General features: G+C 37.2%; 1 protein-coding gene and 1 non-coding gene across 2 annotated transcripts in view; one reads left to right on the top strand and one right to left on the bottom strand.

Moving 5' to 3' along the window:
- Positions 1 to 12,753, top strand: part of RNF168 (ring finger protein 168) — a 33,070-nt gene extending 20,317 nt beyond the window's left edge. The window contains exons 5-7 of the mRNA XM_038583147.1: positions 741 to 862; positions 6,938 to 7,019; positions 10,061 to 12,753. Of these exons, the coding sequence (XP_038439075.1) occupies positions 741 to 862; positions 6,938 to 7,019; positions 10,061 to 11,011 (1,155 nt within the window). The 3' untranslated portion in view covers positions 11,012 to 12,753. The remainder of the gene's footprint in view (positions 1 to 740; positions 863 to 6,937; positions 7,020 to 10,060) is intronic.
- LOC119867391 lies at positions 8,625 to 8,731 on the bottom strand. Its single transcript, XR_005383472.1, has one exon. It is a non-coding gene; the product is annotated as a U6 spliceosomal RNA (small nuclear RNA).
- Positions 12,754 to 13,532: the final 779 nt, after the last annotated feature.

Below are 13,532 nucleotides of genomic sequence, written 5' to 3'. Positions count from 1 at the left end.
TTAATATATTTCTTCTTTTTAAAATTTTAGTGGAATAGTTTTAAAAAGGTACACAATTAGGAAATTTAAGACATTGATCAATAGAATAACAAATGACATAAGTAAAAAAAATACACCAGAGAGGAGAATCTGGGGTCATCTCTGCCTGTAAAGAGTCTTGTTCTAATCCTTCTTGTTTTTAATAGGGATTAAAAGAGTAGATCTGTTGATATTTTAGAATACTTGGTTTACTTGAGAAAGTTAGGCAGTCCAAAGCCAAATGTCTGCCACCACCAAGTATATTAATTCTTCTGGTAGTATAGTGAGAAACTTATGAGACTGGTACAGCAAGTAAATATTTATGATACTGGTATTCTCTTTAATCCGTAGGTTAAATTATTTCTACCCCAAATTACTTTTTATTCCAGATATATCCACAACTCTTTTGAATTTTTCCCTGTAGATTAAGGTAGTTAAAATTACATGAAGCCATTCATTAACAAAATGATTGTTAGTATCATCATACCCTTTGATTTATAACATAAACTAAAAATGTCATTAATGTAGACCAACTTGGATGGACTTAATCCTACTTATAATAATTTTTGCAGAGTCAGTATTATTCAAAGGATGTATAGAATTTATATGTGAGTATAAGACCTGAAAAATTCTGTTGTGGATTCTGAATTAGTCAAAATAATAGCTTATTTTATTATAATTGTTTTTATTAATGTCTGTTATGCTTTTTTCTGTTATTGAAGAACAATTCCTGTGATGGAAATGTCTTGGCTTCTCCCTTGAATTCCAGAAAATCTGATACAGTCACAACCAAGTCCCAAAAGAAAAGTAAGAACAAACAAACAAACACTGGAGATATTCATAAGTAAGTGGACATGTTGATTGATTGATTGATTGATTGATTGAGAGGAAGAGACAGAATGTGTGTGCACAGACCAGGTTGGGATAGCAGTGGCTTTGGGGAGGGCCAGAGAGGAAGAGAAAGAGAGAGAATCTTAAGCAGGCTCCATGCCCAGAACAGAGCCTGATGTAAGGCTCAGTCTCACAACCCTGAGATCATGACCTGATCCAAAATCCAGAGTCAGATGCTTAACCAACTGAACCACCCAGGCGCCTCTATCAATTATTTATTGATTACTTACTGGATGCTGGTGTTTTTGCTCATATGGTCCACTGATTGTCAAAATTTGGTCCAAGGACTTTGCATGAAAAGTCTCCAGATGGTCTGAGATGGTCTGAGCTGGGTGAAAAGTGAAAATAAGGATGCTACTCACATGGCTTAGATGTCTGGTTATCATGAAGAGAGATACAAAGTCTTGTTTAGTTTTAAGAGAGATGGAGAGAGAAAGTGGGGAAGGGGTAGGCAGAGGGAAAGAGGGGAGAAGAGAATCCCGAGCAGGCTCCATGCTAAGTAGGGTACAGGGCTCAATCTCATAACCTTGAGGTTGTAACCTAAGCCAAAATCAAGAGTCAGATGCTTAACCAATTGAGTCACCTAGGTGTCCCTGAAGTTTTTCTACCTTGATGCCTCAGGATTTTCATGTTCCCATTTTCTCAGAATTAGCCAATTGGATTTCTTTTTCTCTTGGTTTAGATTCAAATTAGAAAAGCTAGTCCCATTGAGAGTCATCCTATAAAGGAGCTTATAACTTGGCATCTAGGTCATTCCCTCATCTTTTTTTTCCTCAGTTTATATTTCTTCTCTGCTATACAAAAAGCACATGTTAGGTAGTCAGTACTGGAGTGATTTAGACTCCTCGCAATGTCCCTCCAACAGCAGGTAGAGTTGATGATTTTATGAGGATATAAGCTTTCTCATAGCATTAACAGTTGGGAAAGTTTAAGAACCACCTAGAGTTTAAAAATAGGGGCACCTGGCTGGCTTAGTTGGTAGAGCATGCAACTCTTAATCTCAGGATCATGAGTTCAAGTCCCATGTTGGGCATGTAGCCTATTTCAAAAATAAATTAATGAAAATATGTAAGGGCTTTTGGTTTCAATTGAGTAAATACATGCAGGTAATTTACCACCTTTCAAAACTCATAGAAATTTTTGTTTGCGGGCAGGGGGAGGGCAATTTGGGGGGCAGTTAAATGAGATTGTTATTAAAAGAAAAAAATAGATGACTTAGTATCAATATTGTTAATGTTGATATTATGCCAAGTAGAAATCAAGAGAAAAACCATTAAAAGACCAGCAGAGATATTTCACATTGATCTATTACTCTTCCATATAAAGGATGTAACTATCTTGAATCTTCATGTATCTAAATATATATTTTGAAATGTCTGAAGATAAAAATTTATTAGAAATATAAAAATGGACAGATGAATTTAAAAATAGAAATTGAGAAACTAGTAGATTAAAGTGAAAGCAAAGTTAAAAAGAGTTAACGTCTAATCTCTGGAATATATGAAAAATTCCTATCCAATTTCAAAATGAGCAAAGGACATAAACAGACATTTCTCCACTGATGTACATATGAAAAGATGCCCAGTTTCATTAGTCATTAAGGAAATGCAAATCAAAACCACAATGAGATACCATTTTACATCTAGGATGTCTTTAATCCAAAAAAAGGAAAATAACAAGTGTTGGCAAAGATTGGAGAAATTGGAATCTTTTTTTTTTTTTTTTAAAGATTTTATTTAAAAAAAAAAAAAGATTTTATTTATTTATTCATGATAGTCACACAGAGAGACAGAGAGGCAGAGACACAGGCAGAGGGAGAAGCAGGCTCCATGCTGGGAGCCCAACGTGGGATTCGATCCCGGGTCTCCAGGTTTGCGCCCCGGGCCAAAGGCAGGCGCCAAACCACTGCGCCACCCAGGGATTCCGAGAAATTGGAATCTTGCATTGATTACTAGTGGGAATATAAAATAGTGCAATTTGGTAGTTCCTCAGAATGTTAAACAGAATTCCATATGACCCAGCAATTCCACTCCTGCCCATCTACTCAGAAAATTTGAAAACAGGAATTCAAACAAATACTTGTACACAGATGTTTGTGTCAGCACTTCAGACAGCCAAAGGATGGATAAGCACAAATGTTTGTTGAAGGAAGAATAGATAAACAAAATGTGGTATGATCCATACAACAGAATATTAGCCCTAAAAAGGAGTGGCATACTGATACATGCTGTAACGTAAATGAACCTCAGAAACCGGGATCCCTGGGTGGCGCAGCGGTTTAGCGCCTGCCTTTGGCCCAGGGCGCGATCCTGGAGACCCGGGATCGAATCCCACGTCAGGCTCCCGGTGCATGGAGCCTGCTTCTTCCTCTGCCTGTGTCTCTGCTTGTCTCTCTCACTGTGTGCCTATCATAAATAAATAAATACATACATACATACATACATACATACATACATACCTACCTCAGAAACATGCCAACTGAAAGAAGCCAGACAAAAAGAGTTGTCAAGTATACGATTTATTTGTGAATTAAATTTATTATGAAATAGCTGAAGTAGTTAAATCTATAAAGACAGGAAGCAATTAGTAGTTGCTCCTGGCTGGGGAAAGGTGGGAATGGGGGAGTTACTCCTTAACATACGCCTGGTTTCCTTCAGGGATGATGAAAATGTTTTGGAACTAAATAGAGGTGATGGTTGTACAACTTTAAGAACATACTAAAGTGCCACTGAATTGTCCATTTTAGAATGGTTAATTTTATGTTATATGGTTTTCATCTCAAATTTAAAATGATTAACGAAAAGACTACTCAAGTGCTTGAAAATTAAGAAAAACTCTTAAGTAACTTAATGGTTAAGGAATAAATCTTGATGGAAATAATAGAACTAAAAGTATTATACATTAAAACTTTGGGAGGTGGCTAAAGTGCCGTATCAGAAAATGCCAAATCTGGGCAACCCTGGTGGTTCAGTGGTTTAGCGCCGCCTTCAGCCCAGGGAGTGATCCTGGAGACCCGAGATTGAGTCCCACATCGGGCTTCCTGCATGGAGCCTGCTTCTCCCCCTGCCATGTCTCTGCCTCCCCGACCCCGTGCCTCTCATGAATAAATAAAATCTTTTAAAAAAAGGAAAGAAAATGCCAAATCAGAAAAAAGGGAGAAAGTCTGAAAATTAATGAATTAATTAATGGTTTACATGTCTTTTTTAAAAAGGTTTTATTATTTATTTTAGAGAGAGGGAGCGGGACAGTAAAGAATCCCAAGCAGATTCCTCACTCAGCACAAAGCCCCATGCCTGGCCCTATCTCAGGGCACTGAGATCATGACTTGAGCCAAAAGCAAGAATCTGGCACTTAACCGATTGAGCCACGTAGGTGCCCCACGAATATTATCTAAAATGACAATTCCAGGAATAGATTGCTAGCTTACTATTAGAAGATGATTTAATGTTAAACTTATTAACTTAAAAAAAATTTTTTTTTTTTAAGATTGTACTTACTTATTCATTCATGATAGACATAGAGAGAAAGGCAGAGACACAGGCAGAGGGAGAAGCAGGCTCCATGCAGGGAGCCCGATTGCAGGACTCGATCCCGGATCTCCAGGATCAGGCCCTGGGCTGACAGCAGCATTAAACCACTGAGCCCCTCCTGCTGCCCCTCACCTCAGCTCAGGTTTTGATCTCATGACTGAGTTCAGGCCCGAGTTGGGTTCTATGCTGGGTGTGGACCCTACTTAAAAAAAGAAGAAGATAGTATAACTTGTTTAACTGAAAAAAAGGTAATGTACTATTAAAGAAATACCCACTGCTGAGTAAGAAAATGACTAGTAGAAAAATAGGTAAATTTTGACTATATAAAATGAAACCTGAAAGTTAATATATTTTTGAAAGGATATTGAACCTTATTAGTGGTTAAGGAAACACCAAATAACAGTGAGATAGCATTTCATACTCATCCTATTGGAAAAATTAAGCTATCTAGAAGTATTCAGTGTTGTATATGATAAGGAGCATTTACGTGTTCAGCGGGAATATAAAAGGTTGATATTCTTGGACTCTACATCTACTTTAGCTGTAGATGGCAGAGCAACCCCAGATGATATGTACAGGCATGTTCCCAACAGTGCTATTCATAATAGTAAAGAGTGAAAGCGACCAGCTGTCCAAAAGTAGAACTAAATACTATCCCAGCAGTCCAAGTGAATCTAGCTGAGGACAGCATGCATGAATCATGAAAATGGGTGAAGAAAAAAAGTTGTAGAATACATGTAGTATGATTCTGTATATGTAAAAGTCAAAATCATGCAGTTGAAGCAACACATACTTAGGGATACAAATGTATGGTAAAACTTTTTAAAAGTAAGAAATAGAAAACTCAGGATAGTGATTGTCTGAGCTGGGTGACAAAGAGGAGGGCCCATAAGGGATTTTAAAATCAATGATCTTTCCCCCCCTTTAAACCAGGTGGTAAGGGCAGCCCTGGTGGCGCAGCAGTTTAGCGCCGCCTGCAGCCCAGGGCATGATCCTGGAGACCCTGGATCGAGTCCCACATCGGGCTCTCTGTATGATGCCTGCTTCTCCCTCTGCCTGTGTCTCTGCCTCTCTCTCTCTCTGACTCTATGAATAAATAGATAAAATCTTAAAAAAAAAATAAAATAAACCAGGTGGTAATTATACGCGGGTGGTTTTTTATTTTTATATTTTTAAAGATTTTATTTTTATTTATACTTAAGAGACACAGAGAGAGAGGCAGAGGGAGAAGCAGGCTCCATGCAAGGAGCCCGATGTGGGACTCGATCCTAGGTCTCCAGGATCACGCCCTGGGCCGAAGGCAGGTGCCCAGCCGCTGAGCCACCCAGGCATCCCTGAGCATCCAAGTCTTAATTTGACTCAGGTCATGATCTCAGGGTTGTGGGATCGAGCCACATGTCCTACACTTTGGGCTCTGTGCTGGGCATGGAACTTGCTTGCGTTCTGTCTCTCCCTCTGCCCTTCTCACCTGCACGGATGTGTGCATATGTTCTCTCTCTCTATGTGTATTTGGATTTTTTACAGTTTGTTAAATATATTCTCTCATTACTAGTCCTTTTATTCCCTTCCTTTCTTCCTTCCTTCCTTCCTTCCTTCCTTCCTTCCTTCCTTCCTTTCTTTCTTTCTTTCTTTCTCTCTCTCTCTCTCTCTCTCTCTCTCTCTCTCTCTCTCTTTCTTTTCTTTCTTTCTTACACACACAGAGAAGCAGAGACACAGGCAGAGGGGGAAGCAGGCTCCCCCACAGGGAGACTGATGTGGGACTCGATCCCAGGACCCCTGGGTCACGACCTGAACCTAAAGCAGCTGCTCAACTACTGAGCTACCCAGGCATTCCTCCCATTTTCTTATAGCATTTTTCATCATATTACAAGTTTCGTGTTTTCAGTGGCATACAGCCTATTAATGGTGCTTAGAAGTTTAGAGATAGGCTCTTATGCTGATGTCTTGATATATCTCTATTTCTACAGGCAGACAGTTGGTACAAAATGTGTATCTAACAAAATCTCTATACATAGTGGTAGAGAATCTAATCGTGAACTCTTTCCCAATGGTAGATATTAAAAATATAGTAAACAGCCAGATCTGACATTAAAAAGAAACTAACAACAGCAACAACAAAAATTAAAAAGAAACTAACATCTTGTCTTGATTTAAAATGTCATTTCCATGACTTTTGGAAAGACTTTATAATCTTGTCTTGACGCTTATCTACCTTTTGAATTTTTTTTTTTTTTTTTAGAATTAAATGTTTAGATTTGACTTTTACTTCCTTTCCTATTGTTTTCCATAAAATTTCAAAATTCAACCTTTTAAGTTTTGCTCTGGAATTTGGCCAAAATTCCTGAGACCGAGAGATGAAACACACTCTGATCAATCATCCAAGCAGCAGACCAGGCAACCTTCATATAAATAGCTAATCTGGTTTAATAATATTGGTTACATGCTACTTGTCTGTTAAAGCATTCAAACTTTGGTAAGCTTTTTTTTTTTTTTTTAAGGTATTTGTCACCTAAACCTCAGTTTGGGTCAGCATCACAGTCTGAAGTTGTACAAGAAAGCAGGGAAAACTCCATGTCTAAGGTATGTGGGTGCTAAAGATGTTCTTAGTTTTTACTAATTTTTACTAGATTTCCTAAGGCTAGAGATTGAATACTTGTCATTTCCTAACTTCTGGGTTTTTTGTTTTTTGTTTTTTTTTTTTAGTAATATATGGAATACCCTTTCTTAGTCATATTCGGCTCACCTAGACTAGGAGTCAACAAACTTCTCTTTGTGGCCATATGGTCTCTGTCACAACTGTTACACTGTTTTCCTGTGAAAGGATTTGTAGACCATATGTAAACAAATGGGCTTCTCTTTGATCAAGTCAAACTATGAAAGGAAGCAGGCTGAATTTGGTTCATGGGTCATGGTTTTGTGGATCCCTGCCCTAGGCGTTCAAACTCGCAAAATCAAATAGGCTACCCCTGGTACCGGCTTCACTTTATGTGAAAATTACCGGATGAGAAACAAAGCATGCTAATAGGGTAGCATCAGGCATATCAGTGCAGCGAGAGTCTTCACAGGAGAGCTAAGTCACCGCCTGGAAATGAAACAATGTGGAGTGTGGTAACCATCCTGGCTTAGAGACCCTATGCCGCATAAGAGTTATTGTAACAAGCCATGGGTGTACCTTCCAGGGATCCTGGTAAGGAACACATCAAGTCAAAAGAGTTATAAGCCACAGAAGTCCCTAGATTTGGTTTCCCATTGGGTGCTTATAGATCACTCATTCATGGTTCTGCTTGTATAGATGTAATTCACCAATAAGGTCATTTTTACCATAAGCTATGTGGCCTAGTAACACAGGTGACATTTCACCTTTATCAAGTTTCCAGGAAAATAGAACTAGGAAATGTGAGCTGACACCAAGGTTGATTTCTTACAGAGAAGTTTTATTAACCCTTTACTAAGAGGTTCCTAGATTTTTAAAAACTCTGCTAGGTAGTTTAAAACCTATCATTTAATTGACATTTACCATATGCCAGATTATGTATTATTTCCTTCAATCTCACAAGCACCAATTCTATAAGGTAGGTATTCATTCTTGTGCCCATTTTACAGTTAAGAATTAACTAAGGCACATGCAGATAAGAGACTTGCACACAGTCCCTTAAAAAGAGATGATAGAGGGCAGATTCAAATCCAGATGGTCTGGCTCATACTAGAACTGAGGATGAACAAGGCATTGTAGGGTGGGGTATTTGTCCTACTGTGGTGTTCATATTCACAGCAAAGCTAGGTGGGCAAACTGGAATTTATCCAGTCCAAACTGGACTGACTCCCAAGAAATGCTATAAAAAATGATAAATGCAAGGATATAGGTAAAATAACATATTTAAGGTCTCTAACAACAAGGAGTAATTTTTGTTCTGAGGCAAATTTTCACCAAAGCCTTTCTTAAGGCTTTTGTATGATGAAAACTAATAGTAGGTCTTTACTTAACCTAAGACCTATTAAGTGACAAGAAAAATACACGGGCCAAAGCCAGGATTCTTTTTTTTTTCTTAGCTTGCTTTTTTTTTTTTTTTTTTTTAATTTTTTTTTTTAAAGCAAGGATTCTTAACCTAAGGTCTAGATCTGTGGTTAGAATCCAGAGAGTACATATGAACTTAAATGGAGGAAGAGGTTTATCTTTACTTTCACCTAACCTCTCCTTTAATTATGAATGTATGTATCATTCTTGCACAGGGGCTATGCTAATCTTCTCTGTATCGCTCTAATTTTAGTATATGTGCTGCCAAAGCAGGCACGAATGTAGGTATCAAATCATAATACTGTTAGCAAAAGCTGTGCCTTTGATAATCAGTGGAAAGCAGTTTTTTGTTTTGTTTTGTTTTGTTTTTAAAGATTTTTATTTATTAATGAGAGACACACAGAGAGAGGCTGAGACACAGGGAGAGGGAGAAGCAGGCTCCCTGCAGGAAGCCTGGTACAGGACTTGATCCTAGGACTCCGGGATCACAACCTGAGCCAAAGGCAGACACTCAACCGCTGAGCCACCCAGGCATTGGGAATCACAGATTTTTATCACAATTAGTTTGTGGCAGGTCTCTTCAAATATCATTGGTACTCATCCCTACTTCAGTATTACAAGTTATTAGACTTGTCCCACTATATCTTATTATTTAATGTATTAATAGATGTATATTACAACATAAAATTTTATTTTTTAAAGATTTTATTTATTTATTCATGAGAGACTCAGGTAGAGGGAGAAGCAGGCTCCACGCAGGAAGCCCAATGTGGTACCCGATCCTGGGACTCCAGGATCACACCCTGGGCTGAAGGCAGGCGCTAAACCACTGAGCCACCCAGGCATCCCCTGCCTGGGGGATAACATTTTTAATAACATTTAATAATGGGGTTGCTATTAATAAATTATTCCCAGGGATCCCTGAGTGGCTCAGTGGTTTAGCACCTGCCTTCAGGGCCAGGGCATGACCTGGAGTCCCAGGATGGAATCCCACATCAGGCTTCCTACGTGGAGCCTGCTTCTCTCTCTCTCTCTCTCTCTCTCTCTCTCTCTCTCTCTCCTTCTCTCTCTCTCTCTCTCTCTCTCTGTGTGTGTGTGTGTGTGTGTGTCTGTCTCTTATGAATAAATAAAATCTTTAAAAAAATAAATTATTCCCTTTGTGATCCTACATATTTATTTTTATATCTTAAAATATTCAGAAGAGGTCTCCCTCTGCCCGTGTCTCTGCCTCTCTCTGTGTGTGTGTGTGTGTGTGTGTGTGTGTGTGTCTCTCATGAATAAATAATAAAATCTTAAAAAAAAAAAAAAAACTCGGCTAGGGGAAGTTTATAAGGTGAAAGAGAGGTCAGGTCCTGGTGCCCGCTTTGTTGCCATACATAGAATCCAGTTTGTGGGCTTTAACCTATAGGTTTCCGTGGGAGTTAAAAGGAAGGAATTCCTTAATCTAAGTTGGCACACAGAATAAAAATACTATTAGGAATTAATATTAGTTATTAGTAGTGATGCTGGCTATAGTGAAAAGTCAGAGTATCACTGTAATTTGACTTCTGTATTATGACTTGCTGTTTTTCCCATGGTTCATGCAGTCTCTTTCTGTTTTCTATAGGAAACTGATAGTAGTGTTGTAAAAAGCCCTACACAGCAAGATACAGAAATTGAGGAAGATATGCCAACACTTTCTCCACAAATACGCATTGAAATGCAAGAACAGGGTGAAAAGTCTTTAGAGTCACCTATGCCTCAGTTACGTGCCAATGGTAGAGAATGGTGCCTTGAAGGAAAAGTCCAAATGAGTACAACCAATCATGATAAAGAGTTACATGTCCTAAATCATGAGGGACCTGAAGCCAGAGTTCCTTGCTCTGGAGAAACTGCAGTTAAGCCTTATGGCAAAACAGAGAGTGGGTGCACTATATCAGGTATGACACAAATAATTGGAAGTAATACAGTTGAGACAGAAAATGAAGAGTCTTGCCTACCGATCAGTAAAGATATTTCCAAAAGAAAAAAACAGGAATCTTTATCTGAAGCATCCAGGGATCCATGCGTTTCTGCAAAAAGAAGAAAAAAGTTCCCCAAAGCTTCCTCAGACCAAGAGGAAACAGAAATCAACTTTACCCAAAAACTGATAGATTTGGAACGCTTACTTTTTGAGAGACATAAACAAGAAGAACAGGACAGGTTATTAGCGTTACAGCTTCAGAAAGAAGTAGATAAAGAACAAATGAAGCCAAACCGGCAAAAAGGATCCCCAGATGAGTATCAGTTACGTCCTACATCTTCACCTCCAGACAAATTGCTAAATGGACAGAGGAAGAATTCCAAAACTAGGAACTTCAAAAAACAGACTGATCTAGAGCATTCAAAATCTCGGAGAGGCTCCAAAAATGAAAATTGGCAGGCATCTTTCAAGATCCAGTTGAAACATTCAGTTAATGGAAGAAAGATGCCAAATTCTTCTAGAGATAATTGTAATGTATCTAAAAGTACTCCTTCCCTACAGCCTAGTAAGTCACAGAAAAGTATTTTTCAGATGTTCCAGAGGTATACAAAGTAATTCATGGGGAAGAGGGAGTATTTTATAATCTAGTAAAGCCGGATTATGAAGCTCTCTTCTTTATCATAGAATCTTTATAATTGTTAAACTCATCATCTATAAAGGACTGTGTGATCACAAGGGAGGAATATAAATATATTTCTGCCAAACTCAGTAAGCAGGAGTCCCAATCCTTTCCTTTTTTAATAACTGTGATGTACTAAGTTTGACAATCCTTATGGATATAAAAATGCCTTGGTTGAACTCCCAAGAAATCTTCAAGTGCCATTCTGTTTCCAAAAAATGCATGTTTTATGACCTTTGCTTCCCTTTTGTCCTAACTAGTAGTAATCAAAGCAAGATCATAGTGTACCGAGTAGTTAAGAATCCAGGCAGGGTAATTTTTCATGCTACTTTCTCATATATTTGCAGAGCACTTGAAATGCATCCTGCATGACACTAAAATAATCTAGTTTTCATCTCCACTTTAATTATTATAGCTGTTATAGCATTTTCTTTTATATAAAATAGTTTATGATCAGTGTGAAATCAGAAAAATCAGTTTCCTGGAAAATTAGGAATTAGTTGACAGGAAACTAGGCTCTTGACGCGAAAGGAGTTAGGAGTTAAGTTGCACCAAATTGACGATTTGGAAGCATTGGAACTGACTGCATGATCAGAAACTGGGTCCAGGACAGAGGAGCAGGTAAAGTTTGGTAGAGGGTTCTCCATCCTTTCTTTGCTAAATGACATGGAAAACGTTTGGGTTTTATAGCTTTTCACACCATAGTAACTGGTGTCAAAATCAAAATCAATTACTAAATTGCATGAAATTTGGGAATTTGACATTTCTGTTAATCTGCTATTCCAGGAAAAAAAAATGGGACTTTACTGTAGGAGAGTTAAATATATCTTTTGTTGTAGGACCTGAAATATAACCATGTATTTATTTCCTTATATTATCATTTGTATAGATACTTTTATACGTGTTTATGTACAGAAAAACAAAGTCTGATGCTTGGGTTTTGCCGTGTTACCCCTGAAAGTTAAATCAGAAGGCAGTGATTTCATTTAGTGAAATGTAACTTAGAGACTATTAATCTTTTTTTCATTAATATGAACAACTTTAGGCAAATAGCGGTTTTAACAACATTTCTGCTGATCTCTAGTTATCCATCCTTTTAAGATAAAAATAAAATGTCCTAGAGCTAATTCTAGCTTAAATTTGTCAATATTTTTGTACATTATTAAGATTTTTTTCCTCCAAATTTTGTAACTGAAATTCTGTTAGTGTTTGCATACTTAATGGCATCTATTTCAATATTGATTTGGTAATTATGGGTAGAATTCTGATGCTAATTTAAAGTTTAATTTGCCCTTTCTCAAAAAAAAAAGGTGATTGCCCTTTGAATAATGATTGAAATCTAGTCAGAAACTAACCAAATTTGTTCAAAATACAATAAAATCTGTCTTCTCATCAAACCAGTATTATTCTCAGAGCGATTTCACTTTATATTTTAGAGTAGACACTGTTGGAACTCCTCAACAGTTGTATAATTAAAATTTCCTGGAATAGTCCTTGACCAAAAAGGAGGAAAAAAATAGTGTGACGTATAGAATTTACACATTTAACCACTTAATTGTCTGTGAAGAAATTTTCCTGACCTCAAGATAAATTTTAATTTCCCTATTAGTTTTTCTGATAGTCTTAGCTTATATGCCTTATTGTTAGAAACTAATAAATGCTTTGTGTCAGTCGTTAAGAGTGTATTGCTACTTTTTCCTCTCATTTTTGTGGAGGGAGATGAGAATGTTTAACTTCTCAGGGAGCACTGAAACTGAGCAGAGGTTGAGAATCTGAAAATTAAAATAATAAAAATTAAAATGGCCTACTACATGTATTTTACCACAATTAAAAAATAAAAATTAACTACATGAAAATAAAAAGTTCTGTATAACAAGAACTACTACCATAATGGAAAATTGGGAGACATGGCACATGGCAAATGAAGGGCGGGCCGTGGAGATGTAGAAGCAATTAATCACAAAGAGCTCGTTTCCTTTAAAGTATATGCTGATACATTATGAAAATGACTAATAATTCAAAAGGAAAATTAGAAATGTTTTCAAGAAACATAGTTCCCAGGAAAGGAAAAATATGTGAAAAGATGCATAATGTGACTTATACTAATGTTTATAAATTTTTCTCTCCTTCAAATTAGTTAAAGTAAGCCGCTTTTTTGTTTCGTTTTTGTGTATGTAGGTTTTTTTTGTTTTTTTTTTTTTGTAGGTATGTTTTAATCTTGGCAAGAGTGTGGGGAAATATGGACTGTTGCTTGGTATCAATAGAAAATTTAAAATCCCAATTCCCAATTTGGCAGTTCTATCTCTAGGAATTTCCTAAAACTGTCTTTACATGTGTGTAGAATGACAGGTACAAGACATTTTTTGTATGGCATTGTTTATAATCATAAGCTTAGAAACAACGTTATTGTCACATCAATAGATAATAAATGATGGTACAGTGAATGGTACTATATAG

The sequence above is a fragment of the Canis lupus genome, chromosome 33 (genome assembly GCF_011100685.1).
Source record: "Canis lupus familiaris isolate Mischka breed German Shepherd chromosome 33, alternate assembly UU_Cfam_GSD_1.0, whole genome shotgun sequence".
Lineage (NCBI taxonomy): Eukaryota > Metazoa > Chordata > Mammalia > Carnivora > Canidae > Canis > Canis lupus.
Note: the sequence above shows the minus strand (reverse complement) of the source record. Positions and strands in the feature narration are given on the sequence as shown.